Below are 16,604 nucleotides of genomic sequence, written 5' to 3'. Positions count from 1 at the left end.
AACGGCCTGGGAGACTTAACGGCGGGGGGCGAGGACCCCGGGGACAACGGCGGCGGGAGGGTCCCGGCCGCAGGGTGCGCTCGGGTGGGTGGAGGGAGGGGGGTGGGCCCGTGGGGCGGGGCCTGCGGTGGGATCCGGGACGGGCGGGGAGAGGGACCTCGAGATGGGGCAGGGGCCTGTCCGGTCACCCGCGGGTGTTTCCCGCCGCCCGCGGGGCCGGGCCCGGGCCCGGGCCCGTCGCTCAGGCCCTTCCACTGGCAGCAGGAGCGATGGCGGCCCCGGAGGTCAGGTCCGTGTTCGAGGCCGCCCAGGACCCCGGCCTCCTTCGGGGGCTGACCCTCGTCACCGCAGCTGCAGCGGATGCACGGGCCGCCGGGGCGGCTCCAGCGAGCCACGGTGCGTGGGGCTCCACGGGGCCACGGTGCGTGGGGCTGGGGGCGGCGGGTGTTTGGCCCAGGTCGTGTCTGCCAGCCCTAGGTCATGCAGAAGGAGCTCTGTCCTCTGTCCCCAGCACAGCTCGGGCAGCCGCCCTGGAGCTCCGCCATGGGAGCTGCCTGGTGGGTGGGTACGTGGGCTTTCCTTGGTGCCCCCCCACGCTGCTTCTGCAGCCACAGGGCTCTTTGGGTGGCTGAGATGAGACCCAGGAGATGGTGCAGCCTGGGGAGCTGGCAGTGCACAACCCACCCTTCTTCCAGAGAAACCTGCAACCACCAGCAGCGAGGAGAAGGCCCACGGGGTCCCTGAGGTGCCAGAGCGGATGTGCTGCTCGACCTGCGGGCAGGTGTTCGGCAGCCGGGAGGAGCAGGTGAGCCAGTCTGAGGCCCCAGCAGGAGGTGAGAGCAGGCCTGGTATGGCTGGCAGGGTCCTGCTGTGGAGGCTCAACACCAACACAGTGCAGCCCAGCACTGGCTGCTTCCTGGAGCTCCGCTGCCCACATCCTGTTGGGATCTGGTACTCGAATCGTGCATATTATCACTTAAAATGTTATTTACTGAAGGTAAATGGTATGTGCAATACAGGCCTGTGTCTGTTTAGATTAACTGTTATGTGGCTAACTCCCTAATGTACCATGGTCTTCCAGCCGGGATCACTGCAGGGTCCCAGTATCGGTTTAGCTCTCGGGTTCTGTCACCTCAGGCCCTTTGGTGGGGGGAATTTCCATGAACCACCAAGACCCTGCCAGCTGATACCTCTTTCTTCCACAGACAGAACACTACCGTCTTGACTGGCACCGCTTCAACCTGAAGCAGCGACTCCTGGGGCGCCAGACACTGCCAGTAGAAGTGTTTGAAGAGAAGTCTCATGCAGGTGAGGAATGGGGCTTCCCCCAGCTGAGCCCAGGAGCTGGCAGCAGCCTTGCTGGGGCTGTTCTGTGCAGTGATGAAGCCCCTGGCTACCTCTGCCAGTTCAGTGTCCCTTTATTCTGCTCCTATGGAGTCTTCTGGGGGTCCAGCACTGCTCCTGAGCCCTACTGACTTGTTGTGGGGAGAAGGGAATTTTCTTCCTGAGCCCCTGCTTAGACATACCTGGGAGTCCAGAGCCCCAAACCTCTATCTCCCCAGCCCACAGCCCCCTTGTGATATGTAGGTTATTGGACAGGACATTCCTGGGGTCGTGGGCTAGTGCTTGGAGTCACCTGCAAAGTTTTGGGGAGGCTGTTGGTTAAATTTTGCCCTGCTCCACTGCTTCATTTTCTTTCCCTTGCAGGTGATGTTTCCAGCATTTCAGGGTCTGATTCGGAGAGCTCCGATACAAGCAGCGAGTCAGAGTTGCTGCCCTCTGCCAGTGACAGCCCTGGGACTCCCCAGATCCCCCGCTCCCAGAAGGTGCTGCTTCGCAATGCGAAGGGCCAGCTTATCTCCACCTACCGCTGCGTGCTCAGCACTGGGAAGGCAAGTCACAATCAGCTTGTTGGGAGAGGGATCCAAGAGAAGGTGGATGGCACTGGGGTGTAGACATCTGTCTGACATTGCTCCACATCCCATGATGGGAAGGGTGGTCTCTGGGTGTCAGGTCAGAGCCCCAGGCTTGTTGGTGGCCTGGTTTTTGGCTCTGGGGTACTCCCAGAAACCTGCTTCTGATGTCAGCAGAGGTGCTAGTCTATGTCCTGGGGGGTAGCAAGATGTAATGTGGTGATCCCACGGGTGCTAGCAAGGGTGTCTGTGTATCAGGGTGGCAGCAAGGAGCCAGTGGACCTGACAGCATCGCTGCAGAGCCTCAGTGCAAGCACATGCTGGGTTGTGCTGATGATGGGCGGCGGGCATTTTGCAGGAGCTGTGTTCCGGGGGTGAGTACAGGGTGACAGATCTGAGGTTGCCCCTGTGAGCACAGTCAAGTGGGCCAGGCACTGGATGGCCATCCCCTCCCTACTCTTCCACTGCAGTGCTTACCACACCCTGGGCACCCATAGCTCCTAGTCTTTGCTTGAGAGCTGGCTGAGCCAGTTGCACTGCAAGAGAAGTATTAATTTTTAGAGCCCCAAAGGAGCCACAAGCCCTCCAGCGCCCCAGGAGCATCAGCTCACCCCCTCCCCATGCACGGTGTCTGGTTGCTCATGCTTGCTTCTCTCCACAGTCCCCAGGTGCAGGAGCACAAGACTTTCCACCGCTACACAGTGCGAGCCCGGCAGGGCACAGCCCAGGGCCTACGTGATGCCCAGACCCCAGGGTCAGCACCCAGGTCAGCCGGAGCCTCCCTGCGGCGTTACAATGAGGCTGCACTGCTCAAGGTGAGGATGCACCACAGCACTGGGCTCTTGGCAGGGGGACACGGTCATGGCTGGCTCCGTGAGCTGGTACCACACCACTGCCGGAGGCCGTGGGTGGGATGTGAGCTCAGGAAGGGCGTCAGGGCCCAATCAAGACTGTTCTGTCCTGGGACTTCCCTGCTCCAGAGCTACCTGTGTCTACGCAGTGTGCTCAGGACCCCATAGTGCCTCCCCTTTCTCCCCAGAACATTCAGGACCTGCTGGCAGCCTGGGCACAGCACCTGAATGAAGCTCAACGCATCTTCCTCCGGGCCCCTCGTCACAACCGTGCGCTGCTTTTCAGTGGCAGGAACCCACCCCTCACCCGGGGTGACCCTCGCATATGCCACATCCCCTTCAGCACCCGCAGGGCCACCCTGCGAGAGGTGCTGCGAGTCCATGCTGCACTGGCCAGCTTGCAGGTGTATGGTGAGTCAGACCAGCCCTGGTGCCTGTGGGTCAGAGCAGGTGGGGCAGGGTGGTCCCTTGTGCATTAGGGGATGCTGCTCTATGTGGTGGAAGTGCTAGCTCTTCAACTCTCAATCCCTGGCGACACGGGGTGCTTCCTGTCCCCAGGCAATGACAGGAACAACCTTGCTGTCCAGGGAAGGACACTCCACTGGAGGATATCACTGGGTTCCCCCGGAAGGGCTGGCAAAAGAAGCAGCGGAAAGCAGAGATGGATCCCCTGCAGGAGGACAAAAGAGGTGAGTTGAGCGATGGAGGGAGGTGTGACTCAGCAAGCAGGGGGGTCTGATGTTATGGTGCAGGACCAGATTTACAGCCCTGTGACAGAGCCTGGTGCCACAGTGGGGATCTGCAGAGTGTGGCCTTGTGCTGGGCAGAAGGGCAGGGTGTGCTTGGCCAAGAACCCCGACTGATTTGTGCTGCGTGTGGGGCTTCAGGCCCTGTCTTATCACCTCCCTCAGCCACAGAAGAAGAGGAGGAGGAAAGCCCTGCAGGGGAACTGGAAATGGTGGAAGTGACACTGGGGACCTTGGACCTCCGGGAGTTCGAAGTGATGCCCAAGCGAAACCGCCAAAGGAGGAAGAAGAGGGACAAGAAGATGAAGAAAGGTGAGGGGGAAGAACTGGCTGGAGGAGTGTAGGAAGGCATGGGGAAAGGGACTGCCATGGCTGGAGTGCATGCTGGCCCTGGCCCTCTTCCACACCATGTGCTCCCTTGTGCAGGGCCTTGTGCCAAAGAGACAGCATGCCGTGGTACCCAGTGCGGACAGCCCAGCCTGGAGCTGGTGACAGAGCTGCAGGGGGAAGCTGGGGCTGAGCTTCTTCCCTGGAGCAATGGAGGTAAGTGGGGTCTGGAGCTGGGCTGGGTGGATGCCTGCCCCATTTGCTGGTGGCTTTGCAGTGGGGTGAAGGGCATGCTGCCACGCAGGTGCCCAGAGGAGCTGGGTGTGGGATGACTGTAGTGGAGCCACGTGCCTTTAAGTGAGCCATGTGTTCTGAGCAGTAGCTCTGAACTGGGAGGAGCAGACACCACCTGGCTGAGCCAGGTGTGTTGGAGGGGATTGGAGTGGGTCTTCTCTTAGGAGAGGGCTCAGCTGCTGCTAACAGTACCCAGCAATGCCGTGGCACACTGTCACAGACTGAAGGTGCTAGAGATCCTGCAGTGCACAAATCCAGCTAGCAGGATGATGCTTTAACTGTGCCATGTGTGCTTCCTAGTCAGACCAGAGCACAGCTCTGCCCCAGGGGCCATCAGACTCCCCTCCTGTCCTTCCCTTATAGGAGACCCTCAGACCCAGCTCCGCGATGCCCTGTTCACCGCCTGCAAAACGGGGGATGTGGGGACCCTGCAGCACCTCCTGGGTGTGCCAGAGAGCAGGGACCTGCCAGGCAACAGCAAGGATGGGGAGGGTGCACAGCCCCTGGATATGCCTCGTGCACTGCTCAACCAGCCCGTGGATGAGCGCGGCTGCACCCTGCTTCATGTGGCAGCACGGGCAGGGAAGGCTGAGGCTGTGTGCCTGCTGCTGGCAGCAGGGGCGGACCCTGCCCTCAGGTATGGCCACAGGGCACCCAACAGTTGATGAGCACAGCCCCACTGTGGGAGCCTAGCAACTCGTTCCTCTCAGCCATGGAAGACTGGTGCCAGCCTTGTCCTGGGACAGCTGGGATTGGTCTCTACCAGCTGGGATATCTGGATTTGTTACAAGGGGTCTAAGAGCCATTCTCTCTGCCTGCCTGGTCTGGCACAGCAGCAGGCAGGCACTGTCCCAAAGTGCTCCCAGGTTTATTAGTAGGCATTTCCGAGGGTAGGGATGAGACCACCCTTTGCAGGGCATTTGAAATGCAAGAAGGGGAGGATTTGGGGGATTCTGGTGTAGAGACAAAGAACTTTCCCCTCCTAGGCTGCGATCCCCTGGCCTGCAGTAGCCATTGAGCATCTCACAGCCCAGTGGGACACAGGTAGTAAGATGGCAGGGTGAGCTGATCTTCCTCGTCTTGTAGAGATGGGCAAGAGAGGACCCCTTACTGTGTGTCTGCTGACAAACTGACCCGCAACACCTTCCGCAAGTTCATGGTGGACCATCCAGACAAGTATGACTACAGTCGTGCCAAGGTAGGTGCCTGCCCTCTGCCCTCACCTTCTGGAGGCTGGGGGACTCCAGAGCAACGCATTCCTTGCCCATTTGTGCCATTGCCTCTGGCTTAGCGGGAGATGCTGACTGCCCTCTGCCCCCAGGTGCCAGGGCCCCTGACACAGGAGATGGAGGCCAAGAAGCTGGAGAAGAAGCGGGCACAGAAAGCCCAGCGCAAGCAGCGGGAGCAGGCACAGCGGGAGGAGCGGCAGCGCTGGGAGCAGGAACAGGGAGAGAAGCAGCGGTTTGCAGCCCTGTCCGACAGAGAGAAGGTGAGGCCATCTATGGGGGAGGGGATCCAGGTGGGGCAGTGCCAACATGGTGGGCTCTGGCCACAGCAGCTCCCAGGGGCTGGGGGGGCTGAGCTGTCTCTCTGCTCCCCAGAGGGCACTGGCTGCCGAGCGGAGACTGGCTGCGCAGCTGCAGGACACCAGCACAACTCTTGCCAACATCAGGTAACAGCCTGGCAGCATGGCTCTGCAGACAAACTCTCCCATGTCAGCACAGCTGTTCCCTGCCCTTCTTGCTCCATTTCTCATTTTCAGCCTAAAGCTATTTCTGTCCACTCGATTCCCAGTAGTGCTTGTGTAAAAGCTTTGTCCCTCTCTTGCCCTGCCCCCCTGAATATTTTGCAAAGGACAACTTGGTCCACTTGCAGCCAGATCTACAGCAAGCCAACCTCCCAGCCACTCCTGTGCCCCTGTCCTTGACCCCGTATCCCTTCCCTGTGCCACCCCACAGGCTTGTGGGCAGCCAGGCACTCCTGTGCTGATCTGGGCAGGGGCTTTACAAACCCATATGGGGCCAATTTCCCCCATGTTCAGCTTCCCTCTAAGTGCCTCACACCACACTCTCACACAGCATCATCTCCAGGGAACATGTCCTGGCCCAGCTCCTGGGTGAGCACATCAGCCCTGTAGGACCAGAGGAGCCCCAGGTCCCTCATGCTGCTGGTAGCTTATGTCACAGCCCTCTCCTCTAACCCTCCTGCAGCTGTCCCCTTTGCTCAGGGCCACCTCTGTTCTTTCTTTCCTGCAGCCGCTGCTGGCAATGTGGAGAATCCCTGCTGGGCCGGATTCCTTTCCATTATCTCGACTTCTCCTTCTGCTCCACGGCTTGCCTGCAAACCCACCGCCGAGCCCGGGCCAGCCACACGTAAGGCTGGGGACTGCTGCCACCTGCCAAGGACTGGTGTGGTGGAGAAACAGCTGAGGACTGGCTGTGCAGTGCGGGAGAGCCTGTGGAGCAGCACTGGTCAGAGGGACTGAGCTGGCCACGTCACATTCCAGGGCAACCCTGGCAAAGCTCTGGACATGAATGTTACTCTGGGTGGTGACTCGGAACATGACAACTTGGAGGTCCCCATGTGCTAGTGTGAGGTGCCAAGACTGTTTAATGGCCTGGCTACAGCCATGGGTCCTGTTGCCAGCTCTTCTCATGGCTACCTTCTACACTGCTGCCCATGGTGGTGGGACACGTCTGGACCCTGCAGCCCTGAGCCACCTGCAGCCACGCCTGTGGGCACCCTCTAGGCTGTGCTTCTTCCTCTTCTTTCCTGGATATCATCAGCACCTCAGCCATATCATGTTAGCAACTACCTCCTCTGCCTGCATTGTCAATAAAGAGGTGCCTTGACCCCCTAGGAATGGGGGGAGTCAGCATGAGCACTGGAACTATTTGGGACAAGCGTGGGATTAACATGCAAAACAAGCTCAGTCCTGGGCCACTTTCTCTGTAGCACAGACCCCGCCTGGCCCCAGAGGAGGGCAGGAGCTTTGGATGTCCATACCAGGATGTGTGTCCCTTTCCTAGGGCCTGCAGCCCCTCTCCTCACCCCTGTGTTTCACCAGCCCCCTGTCATCTCTGCAACCCTGGTGAGAAGTGCTGCCTGTACCTGGCAGCCCCGTGTTTATTCTGTGGCTGCAGTGCCGTGGCTGAGGGTCCTGTTGAAAAGGGGTCGGTCAAGGAAGAGCAGGAGAGGGGTGGAGGGTGCCCCTTCCAGCTCCAGCACTGTGATGTTGTTGGGGCGGCCAACGTGCAGCACCGAGCCGGGCACGAAGAGGGTCTGCTGTGGCCCACGGCGGGGCCAGTACCGGCCCAGGTTGAAGCCATTTATCCACAGCTGGCCCTGGAAGATGGAGATAGGACAGCTGTGCCCCTCTCCACTCTCACCCCCTCTCCCAGCTACACACCACCTTACCTTGCTCCAACCTGGGAACTTCACGAAGGTGTCCCAGGCGATGCCAGGGGTCTCAAAGGTCCCAGTATAGAAGGCTGGCCCTGCTCTGCCCCCACTGCTTGATTGTGGTGGAGCAGTGTGTGGCCAGCCCTGCTGGACGGCAGTGTCTATGGCCAGGGGATAGATCAGCCAGTTGCTGAGAGGGCTGGAGTCCAAGGAGAGGTTCCCCAGGAAGCCCTGCCGTAGAGCAGGAGGGAAAATGAGTCAGCAGGGTCTGCCAGGAGAAGCAGGCTGCCTGGCCTTCCCCAAGGCACGTCGCCTTCACAGCCAGTGACAGTGGCATGGGATCCCCTCCGAGGGGCTGCACAGCCCAGGCTGCTGTGGCAGCACAAGTGGGAGAGAGGGGTGCCAGCCTCACGGCCTTATCCTGGTCTGGGCAGGTTTGCCAGGGGATGGTGTGGGAATGGCCCTGCTGTGGCTGGGATCTGTCACGAGTGGCAGGAGAGGTGTGTTTGGCCACGCAGGCAGCCGGGCCATCCCTTCTGGAGCCCCAGGGAACCTCTCCCCTCACCTTGAAGTCACTGACGTTGGCCCCGAAGCTGATCCTGCCCATGTTCTCCAGGAGCACATCCAGGGTTTCCCCAGCTCTGCCTGTCACACACAGTGTTGTCTGCCCATCCCGCTCCAGCGTCCCCCGGTACTCCTGCAGGGACAGGGTCAGCACTTGCAGCCCCATGCCCAGATCCCACCATCGCAAACACTGCCGGCAGCCTGCCAGCATAGCGTCCTGCCACCGGTTCCCCCAGAGCTGGCCCACGGATGCCCTTCGTCCCCAAAGGGGGCAAATTTGGGCCAGAGGGCTACCCCACAAGGGCTGAGCGTGGCTCTCAGCACCCTGGCTGTCCCCAAGCCCCTGGCATAGCACAGCCCTGCTGCCAGCAGGGACCCCAGCCCCCATGAGTCCTGGGCTGGGGGCAGGTGTGCTCCCACAGCCCCACCTTCTGCAGCATCACATAGCCACGGTCGCAGACGTGGTGCGGAGGAGTGCCCAGCACAGCTGGGTCCAGGACGTCCCAGGGCAGCTGTGTGCGGTACAGCACGAAGCCATGGGCCTGCAGGACACAGCAGAGTGGCACAGAAAGGGAAACTGGGCTGGAGACAAGCTCTGCTTTTCTACCCTGGGGCCAGGGCACGGCAGACAAGCTCAGGAGCATCTCCCCCAGTGTCCCCCACTGCACCCAGCTCCTCACCTGCTTTATAGCCTCAAAGGTGAGGGGGAACTGGCTCTGAATGGGCCCGGAGGGGCACAGCACATCCAAGAGATCCAGGAGGTCGGCATACTGCAAGGAGAGGGATGGGTGCTGGGCAGCCCAGCAGTGCCAGGCAGGGGCAGCACAGCCCTCGGGGAACTCACCTTCCGCAGAGCCACCCAGCCGTAGGCGTACTTCAGGGTGGCAGGTGGCATCGGACCAACTGGCAGGGACTGGAACTGAACAGCAAACTGTCAGCTGCCCCCCAGGGCAAGCAGGGAGATGTCCCCTGCCCTGCCAGGTCCCTCTGTGTCCCGCTCTTGCCTGGCAAAGGCAGTGGTGCCCAGTACTGTCCCCCTCCTCCTGCTAGGTTCAGCACCTTGCTGATGACTGTGCGGATGGCAAACAGCTTCTCGGTGGGGTCTCCCGCCTCTGAGAGGGGGGCATCATAGTCGTAGCTGGTGGTCACTGGTTTGTACTGGTCCTTGAAGTCAGCACCTACCCGGGAATGCAACAGGAGCTGGAGAAGGGGGCCCTGGCAGAGCCCAGGACACGGAACCCAGGCCCAGGCTGGCTGCAATGCAATGGAGGGGCATGACCCAGAACAGGGAGCCACTGCCTGCGGATAAAAGGACTCCCCATGGGGGAACAAGCTTGGGTTCAGGGGCCCTTGGTATGTGCCAGCCTGCCCCACGGGACAGAACAGAAGCCTCAAATAGGCTCCTTGGGAATGGCCAAGAAAAGACCCCCCAGCCCTGCAGTGTGCCTCCCCTTCCCATTGCAGGGCACTAGGGCCCTACTCACCACTCCAGTAGACAAAGTTCGTTCCCCCATGGAACATGTACCTGCAGGACACCCCAAAGAGCTCTGTCACCACCTCCACGGACCCTGTGGGTGCTCTCCAGGCACCGCTCCCTCCCTGCTGCAGCCACAGTCCCAGCCCTGCCCAAGCCCTGCAGAACAAAGGTGAGCCGTGATGCCCACTCCAGGCATCCCCCCCAGGGATGTGCCCCCCTGCCAGCTGACTACTTGCATGTTGACATTGGCTCCCAGCTGCAACATGTCCTCCAGCCCCCGGGCCACACTAGCCGAGCTGGTGCTGGCATGCGCCTCTCCCCAGTAGTCCAGCCAGCCCGTGTAGTACTCGGAGTTCACCTGGGGGAGAAAGGGACGGCTGCCTGCCTGGAGCTGGGGCTTCTGGCACCCCTCTCTCAGCCACATCGCCCCTGCTCACCCACAGCCTGGCCCCAGCACCCCTCTCTGCATCACCCTCCTGGCTCCTCTGCCTCCCCAAAGCCATCGCAGGTAATTCCCCCCACAGCACGGTGCCCACACCAAACTCACCAGGGGCCCCCTCGGCTCCACCCGGCGCTGGGCACCAAACGCCTCTGTCACATTGGAGTCTGCAGAGGTGGAGGGAGGGAGGTTGGAGCAGGGTGGAGCTGGGACCCCCGGCCCCTCTCCTTCTCCCCCAGAAGGGTACCTGGCCCAAAGTCGATGGTGGCATAGAGCCCCTGCAGCGTGCCACAGCGCAGCTCCTCGGCCTGTATGCTGTCGGTGGTGAAGAGCAGCACCTCACTCCCCAGCAGTGCGCGAAAGGAGCCCAGCAGGTGCCGCAGGTACCCATAGTCACAGGCATAGTAGCTCCCATATTCATTCTCCACCTGTGAGCAGGGCAGGGGCTGGCACCCAGTGTGTACATGGCAGGGCTGCAGCCAGGTCCCACCGCCCACTGGGATGAGCATCCAGATCTCCCCTTCCAACATCATCAGATGTTGTGACAGACCCCATCTGGGTCCCGAGAATGACCTTCCAGCCCCACCACAACCCCCAGCTCTGCCAGTGTCCCTCAAACTACAACTGGGGTAGTGGCAGGTGCCCCAGAGTCCCAGCCTTTGGATTTAAACCCAAGTCCAGAGGTCAAGATGGATTTATTTAAGAGCTGTGCCAGAATGTGGTCATGGTGTAAGGGGTAGAGGTGGCTTTTTGGGGTACATCCAAAGATGACCCAGAGCAGGGCAGGGGGTGGGGGCCCACAGCATCCTACCTGCACACTGATGATGTTCCCTCCATGCTGGTACAGGCGTGGCTTGATCTTGGGTAGCAGGACATGGAGCCAGGAGTCCACGGCTGCCAGGTAGTCTGCGGGGACAGAGGGCAACTCAGCCTGGCTGCAGCATCCACCCTAGCCCACCCCCAGCCAACCCGGCCAGGGGGAGGATGGAGCAGACGGGGCAGGGCTGAGCACGATGGGGAAGTGGAGGTGGAGGATGAACTATGGGGCTCCCAAAAGATAGAGGATGGGAGAGACCATGCACACAGGGCTGGCAGGTGTGTGGAGAGACCAGCATGCTGGCACTGGCACCAGGCTGTAAGGACATGGCAGCCGGAGCCCTGTGCCAAAGTTTACCAGGGTCAGAGGAGCGCAGGACAATGTCTGGTTTCCACAGCAGCCAGGCAGGCAGGCCACCCTGGAAAAACATGCACAGCAGAGAGGGAGGCAGAGAAACCACTCAGCAGCCCAGGCTGACAAACAGCCAAAACCGGGCCAGCACAACGCTAATGCTCGGCACTGGAGCGGCACATGCTCTGCAGGGTGGCAGCCTGGGCATGGCTGGCATGGCACCGGGGCCACTGTGCCAGCTGAAAGGACCAACCCTGCTGTGCCCTTCCCAGACCACCCATCACCCCTCTGTGCCATGCTGGGGCTTACCATCTCCCACTCTGCACAGATGTAGGGCCCTGGCCGCAGGATCACCAGAAGCCCCAGCTCAGCTGTCAAGTCGAGGAAGGCTTCCACATCCCGGTCCCCAGCAAAGTCATAAACCCCTGGCAGTGGCTCATGGTAGTTCCAGGGGACATAGCTGGGACAAGAGGGAAGATCAGTACGCAGAGGCTAAGGGCACCCCAGCACAATGGGGAAACATCCCACAGGCTGGTCTCTCTGCCCCTGGGAACTAGCCTCCAGCCTGAGCTGAGGATGGCAACTGGGGCTGGACTGGGACAAAAGCGCAGGCTCATACAGGGGCTGCCAGTGCAAGGGCTGGTCCTCGTTCCCTGTGCTTAGACAACACCCTTGCCCCTGTCCCTACCCCAGGGACCCCAGAGACCCTGAGGGGCTGGATGGCTGTGGGCTGTGTGCCGTCAGGGCTGCCCCCATCACTTACACCTGCACAGCGCTAAGCCCACTCATGTACATCTTGAGGAGCCGGTCCCTCCAGGCAGGGCGTGGGACACGGGCATAGTGGATGCTGCCTGAGATGTAGCGGAAAGGGGCACCATCCTTGCGAAAGCAGTTCTCCTCATAATCCAGCTGGAAGGAGCGTGCCGGAGAGGAGGCCTGCGGGAAAGGGGCAGTGCTGGGGGGCTGCAGACCCTCCCCAAGCTCAGCTGCCCCCTCCTCCACACTCCTTCATGGGACAGGGACTGACAGAGGCTGGTTCCTGGGGGGGACCCTCCCCATCCCCATCCTGGATGCAGGGCCAAGGCAGGAACCACGCTGTCCCAGGAGAGCAGAAGGGACAAGCAGGGCAGCCATTTGCACTGCCTGATCCCCCCCCCCTCGCCTTACTAATCAAACACCCTGCAGCTGATCTGGTGGCATTTTGGGGGACAGGTGCTGCTGGGGACAGGTGCTGGGAAGGCAGGCAAGGAGGTGGGAGTGCAAGTGGGACTTGGGGTGGGACATGAGCTGCAGCAGAAGGAAGCCATAGCAGAAAGAGCAGGGATACGGGGGAGGAAAGCAAAGCAGATCCCAGAGCTGTCCCACCGGATCCTTTGCAGCTCAGCCCCACGCGCTTCTCCCAAGCTTTCCACCCGTGTTTGCTAACCTGCGTGTGCAGCAGCCCCGATGCCAGCAGCAGGGCAAGAGCTGGCAGTCCCATCCTCGCTGGGAGCTCAGCAAGCCCAGGATAGGGGACAAAGGGAGACGTGGACACCACCATCACATGATCCTTCTTGGCCAGCGCCGGGTGCTTCCTCCAGGTCCTAAGTGCAGGCAGCTGGAACAGCTGGAGGGGAAGGAACGAGGGATGAGGGGTGGGTGGCTCAGCCCCTCACACCTGGGCCAGCCACACTTCATTCCCCTCAAAGCCCCCCCAGCAGGGTGCAGGCAGTGCCCCTGCCACCAGAGCCAGCTCCAGCCGGCAGGCACACCCCCGTGCCCCCCGGGGTGGTGGGTGACACACGTAGAGGGACAAGATGACTCATGAAAGTGTCACCACCAGACAAAATGCCTTCGAGGGAGCTCTGCCCACTCGCTTCATCAGGAGAGGTGGTGATGGAGACCTCGGGTATAGCTCCAGCCGGGGTGCTGCTGCTGTCTGAAGGAAAGGAAAATGTCCCTGGACCGAGGGCCAAAGGCTGGTGACAGAGCTGGTGTCAGGGGTGTCGGGGGGCTGCCACAGGGCAGGGCGAGGTGGTGATCCCCTCGGGGACGAGCCCTGCTGGGGTGGCCTCACCACCTCTGTCCCCCGCACCGCCGGCCTGGTCGCCCGGGCGAGGGGCTTGGCTCACCGAGGCCAGCTCCGGGGAGTGCCGAGGCTGCGGGCTGCCGCCGCCACCGCCCGCAGCCGGGAGGTGCCGCGGCGCCGGGGTCACCGCGTTCCACCCGGTCACGGTGCGGGGGCGCGCCTGGGGCTCGACTCGGCGCTGCTCTCCGCTCCGCTCCGCTCCGCCCGCGGCCCGTCAGCTCCGCGGGACGGAGCGTGACATCCCCACCGCGGCGGCACCGGGGCTCGGGAACGCCGCAGCGCCCCGCCCGGCGGGTGACGCGGCGGGTGACGCCATGGGTGACGCGCGGCGGCGGGCGATGACGCGAGCGGGCGATGGGGCAGGCGCTGTGCGTCTGCTCCCGCGGCACCGTCAGCCTGGGGGGCGCGCGGTACCTGCTGCTCCACCGGCTGGCAGAGGGGTCCGCAGGGGGCTGGGGCGCGGGGGGGCTCGGGGGGGTGTCCTCGGGCACGGGGGTGCTCGGGCGTAAGGGGTGCTCGGGCCTGGAGGTGATGCTCGGGCACGGGGGGGCTTGGGCATGGGGGCTTTTGGGCATGGGGGGACGCTCAGGCATGGGGGGAATGCTTGGGGCTTGGAGGTGATGCTCGGGCACGGGGGGTGCTTGTGCAAGGGGGTGATGCTCAGGCATGAGGGATGTTTGGGGGTGGAGGTGATACTCAGGTATGGGGGTGATGCTCTGATACAGGGAGTGTGCAGGCTCGGGGGGATGCTCATATATAGGGGATTTTCAGGCACGATTTTCAGGGGATGCTCAGGTGTGAGGCGGTGCTTGGGCATGGTGTGGGAAGATGCCTGAGCGTAGGATGTGCTTGTGCGTGATGGAGGATTCTCATGCTGGGTGGCAGACGTCAGTCATGCCCTGGATTGGGTGCTTAGACCCATGGGATTGGGGGTGGTTAGGCCAGTAGGATTGTTCATGCATAGGGGGGATGCTTTGGGTGCGTGGCAGGGGAATGTGCATGCCTGGGGGATTCCCATGGAGAGGGGTGCAGGCACCCTCTGTCCCCCTCACCTGGGTGCTTGCAGTTGAGGTTGAGCACAAGGCCCTAGCCCAGTGCGACATCCAGCGCACACTGCACTTGGCTCCTCACAGGGGCTTCAGCTATGTGGACCTGGTGGAGGGGCTGCGGGACGGGCGCTTCTATGCCCTGAAGCGTATCCTGTGCCACGACAAGGAGGACCGTCAGGCTGCCCTGCACGAGGTAGAGATGCATGGCCTCTTCGACCACCCCAACATCCTGCGCCTGGTGGCCCACTGCATGGTGGAGAAGGGTGCCAAGCATGAAGCCTGGCTCCTCCTGCCCTATGTGAAGGTGAGGGGGACTCCCCTGGCTGCCCCCACCCCCTTGCCACCAGGAGTGGCAGTAACTGCTGGCTTGCATTTGCCAGGGGGGGACCCTGTGGAGCGAGGTGGAAGCACTGCGAGAGAAAGGGACTTTCATGCCAGAGCAGCGGATCCTCCTCATCCTCCATGGCATCTGCCGTGGGCTGCAAGCCATCCACAGCAAGGGCTATGCACACAGGTGGGAGGGGTGGCAGCCCCGGCTTGGAGGGGTTGGCAAGGGGCCGAGTGGGCGCTCGGTGATGTCCATCCCCGCAGGGACCTCAAGCCCACGAACGTGCTACTGGATGAGCATGACCAGCCTGTACTGATGGACCTGGGCTCCATGAACCGAGCTCGCATCGAAGTCAACAGCTCTCGGGAGGCCATGGCCGTGCAGGTGGGTGGCCTGGGACATCACCCCACCAGTCTGTCCCTGCCCCAGGCTGTTCATCCCCACCCTCACCTTCCTCCCTGTAGGACTGGGCTGCCCAGCGCTGCACCATCTCCTACCGTGCCCCTGAGCTCTTCATGGTGCCGAGCCAGTGCATCATAGATGAACGCACAGATATCTGGGTAAGGATCCAGCCCCCTGGCCCCCATCCCACCACCGTGGGACTGCCCTGACCCTGCTGTGCTCCAGTCCTTAGGCTGTGTGCTGTACTGCATGATGTTTGGGGAAGGCCCCTATGATGCCATCTTCCAGAAAGGCGACAGCGTGGCTCTGGCAGTGCAGAACCCCATCACCATGCCCCCCACAAGCAGGTGAGGGGCTGGGGAGGGTGACCCTGCTCCCAGACAGCCCCCTGTGCTTTGCACCACATGGACTTCTCCTCACCATCTTCCCTCCAGGTACTCGCCTGGCTTGCAGCGCCTGCTCTCCTCCATGATGACTGTGAACCCCCAGGAGCGACCAAGTATAAATGATGTCCTCCACCAGCTGGAGGGGCTGCAGCCAGCGCCGGCGGGACAGGACACCACGCAGATCTGAGCCTGTCCCACCCCACAGCAGCGATACAGCTGAGCCAGGGGAAAAAGCAGCTGTGCTCGTCCCTGCTCCCCCGGGGAGCTGTTGCAGAGGGCATTGCTGCACGTGAGGGAGAGCTGCTGCTCCATGCCGGAGGTGTGTTGGATTTGGAGTGTTCTGTGCCCTGGATGCTGCTGCCTGAGGCTTGGTCTGTGCCCCAGGACTGCAGATGTGTGACCTGCTGCTAAACACGGGGCCCTCACTGGCTGCTGCCACCCCCAGGAGCAGCAGATGAGGATGCTGTGAGACCTCTCCTGGGTGCTGCTGCTGCATCCCCACAGCTCTGCACCCCAGGAGGGTTGCTCCTGCCTGGGGTAGAGCTGTGGTCTGGGTCCCAGTGCTGTGCTGGAGCAAGGCAGGGGGGAGCCAGCGCCTGCTCCACCACAGCTCTCAGCGCCAACGTTGCCTTGCGTTTGGAGTAAAAGATGTTCTTGCAGAGGTGTGGATGTGTCTGTCTGCTGGGAGGGAGTCCTGCCAGGGGCACAGGGAGAGTAGGGCACGCTGTCTTCAACAAGCAGCCAAGCATTGCCGGAGGGGAAGGGCAGTGGAGGTCAGCCGTGGCAGGGCAGCACAGCCGGAGCATTAGCAGTAAGCAGGGAGAGTTAATCCCCAGCCCCAGAACACTCTTGATGGGAGTTACCATGTCCAACTGCAGTGGGAGCCAGGCTCTGCTGTTCAGAGCCTCTGGGGCTGGACACTGTGGGAAGGGGCTCAGCACAGCACAGGTAGGCAGGCAGGCAGTGGCAGGAGTACAGGCAGAACTTTTCAGCTGCTCAAGGAGCGGGAGATGGCTGCCCAGGCTTGGGAGCTGCTACAGCTTGGGAGGCAGGTGCAGCAGCCCTGTTCTGCTGAGAACAAGCAGAGCCTGGGGACAGCATGACTACCCCTGTGCTGGGGACACCCCCAGCCTGGTGGGCACCCTTGGCTGGAAGGTCTCACCGGGACATGCAGCAGTTGGGCTTCCCAC

The 16,604-nt window shown here is 61.9% G+C and overlaps 3 protein-coding genes across 7 annotated transcripts; 2 read left to right on the top strand and 1 right to left on the bottom strand.

Annotated features, from left to right (window-relative positions):
- The first annotated feature begins 155 nt into the window (after window positions 1-155).
- Window positions 156-7,026, top strand: ANKZF1 (ankyrin repeat and zinc finger peptidyl tRNA hydrolase 1). The gene is made up of 15 exons (XM_014282953.3): window positions 156-396; window positions 696-805; window positions 1,206-1,308; window positions 1,708-1,892; window positions 2,172-2,287; window positions 2,575-2,728; window positions 2,953-3,175; window positions 3,352-3,453; window positions 3,652-3,822; window positions 3,937-4,053; window positions 4,495-4,768; window positions 5,218-5,329; window positions 5,453-5,620; window positions 5,733-5,803; window positions 6,387-7,026. Exons 1-15 carry the CDS (start codon window positions 270-272, stop codon window positions 6,505-6,507), a joined length of 2,154 nt encoding a protein of 717 aa, XP_014138428.3. The 5' UTR covers window positions 156-269; the 3' UTR covers window positions 6,508-7,026.
- A 197-nt stretch (window positions 7,027-7,223) lies between these two features.
- GLB1L (galactosidase beta 1 like) lies at window positions 7,224-13,550 on the bottom strand. Of its 5 annotated transcripts, none has more exons than XM_055717507.1 (16): window positions 12,608-13,550; window positions 11,945-12,117; window positions 11,491-11,641; window positions 11,188-11,248; window positions 10,825-10,919; window positions 10,261-10,459; window positions 10,122-10,180; window positions 9,811-9,932; window positions 9,582-9,730; window positions 9,157-9,275; window positions 8,942-9,016; window positions 8,778-8,867; window positions 8,526-8,639; window positions 8,099-8,230; window positions 7,549-7,764; window positions 7,224-7,476 (listed from the first exon to the last, which is right to left on the bottom strand). In XM_055717507.1, exons 1-16 carry the CDS (start codon window positions 12,719-12,721, stop codon window positions 7,258-7,260), a joined length of 2,088 nt encoding a protein of 695 aa, XP_055573482.1. In that variant the 5' UTR covers window positions 12,722-13,550; the 3' UTR covers window positions 7,224-7,257. The 5 variants fall into 5 exon arrangements, with proteins under 5 accessions (XP_055573482.1, XP_055573483.1, XP_055573484.1 ...); XM_055717508.1 differs by having other exon boundaries at window positions 10,261-10,441; XM_055717509.1 differs by having other exon boundaries at window positions 9,582-9,622; window positions 12,608-13,549.
- A 3-nt stretch (window positions 13,551-13,553) lies between these two features.
- On the top strand, window positions 13,554-16,073 carry STK16 (serine/threonine kinase 16). Its single transcript, XM_055717516.1, has 7 exons — window positions 13,554-13,689; window positions 14,383-14,602; window positions 14,679-14,812; window positions 14,890-15,010; window positions 15,091-15,186; window positions 15,254-15,375; window positions 15,463-16,073. Exons 1-7 carry the CDS (start codon window positions 13,604-13,606, stop codon window positions 15,599-15,601), a joined length of 918 nt encoding a protein of 305 aa, XP_055573491.1. The 5' UTR covers window positions 13,554-13,603; the 3' UTR covers window positions 15,602-16,073.
- The last annotated feature ends 531 nt before the right edge of the window (window positions 16,074-16,604 follow it).

This window comes from Falco cherrug, chromosome 8 (genome assembly GCF_023634085.1).
Source record: "Falco cherrug isolate bFalChe1 chromosome 8, bFalChe1.pri, whole genome shotgun sequence".
NCBI lineage: Eukaryota > Metazoa > Chordata > Aves > Falconiformes > Falconidae > Falco > Falco cherrug.
The sequence above is the reverse complement of the archived record's forward strand: the minus strand, read 5'-3'. Positions and strand labels throughout refer to the sequence as shown.

What these genes read in the sequence shown, in the direction of transcription:
- GLB1L (XM_055717507.1), bottom strand. Translation starts at nt 12,721, where the DNA reads ATGGTGGTGTCCACGTCTCCCTTTGTCCCCTATCCTGGGCTTGCTGAG. An exon ending in GAACTTTGTCTACTGGAGTG is followed by an intron (nt 9,276 to 9,581) that starts GTGAGTAGGGCC and finishes ATTCCCGGGTAG; the next exon opens with GTGCTGACTTCAAGGACCAG. An exon ending in GCTATGTGATGCTGCAGAAG is followed by an intron (nt 8,231 to 8,525) that starts GTGGGGCTGTGG and finishes CTGTCCCTGCAG; the next exon opens with GAGTACCGGGGGACGCTGGA.
- ANKZF1 (XM_014282953.3), top strand. Translation starts at nt 270, where the DNA reads ATGGCGGCCCCGGAGGTCAGGTCCGTGTTCGAGGCCGCCCAGGACCCC. An exon ending in GGCGGCTCCAGCGAGCCACG is followed by an intron (nt 397 to 695) that starts GTGCGTGGGGCT and finishes CCCTTCTTCCAG; the next exon opens with AGAAACCTGCAACCACCAGC. An exon ending in GGCCAGCTTGCAGGTGTATG is followed by an intron (nt 3,176 to 3,351) that starts GTGAGTCAGACC and finishes CTTGCTGTCCAG; the next exon opens with GGAAGGACACTCCACTGGAG.
- STK16 (XM_055717516.1), top strand. Translation starts at nt 13,604, where the DNA reads ATGGGGCAGGCGCTGTGCGTCTGCTCCCGCGGCACCGTCAGCCTGGGG. An exon ending in TCCTCCTGCCCTATGTGAAG is followed by an intron (nt 14,603 to 14,678) that starts GTGAGGGGGACT and finishes TGCATTTGCCAG; the next exon opens with GGGGGGACCCTGTGGAGCGA. An exon ending in ATGAACGCACAGATATCTGG is followed by an intron (nt 15,187 to 15,253) that starts GTAAGGATCCAG and finishes GCTGTGCTCCAG; the next exon opens with TCCTTAGGCTGTGTGCTGTA.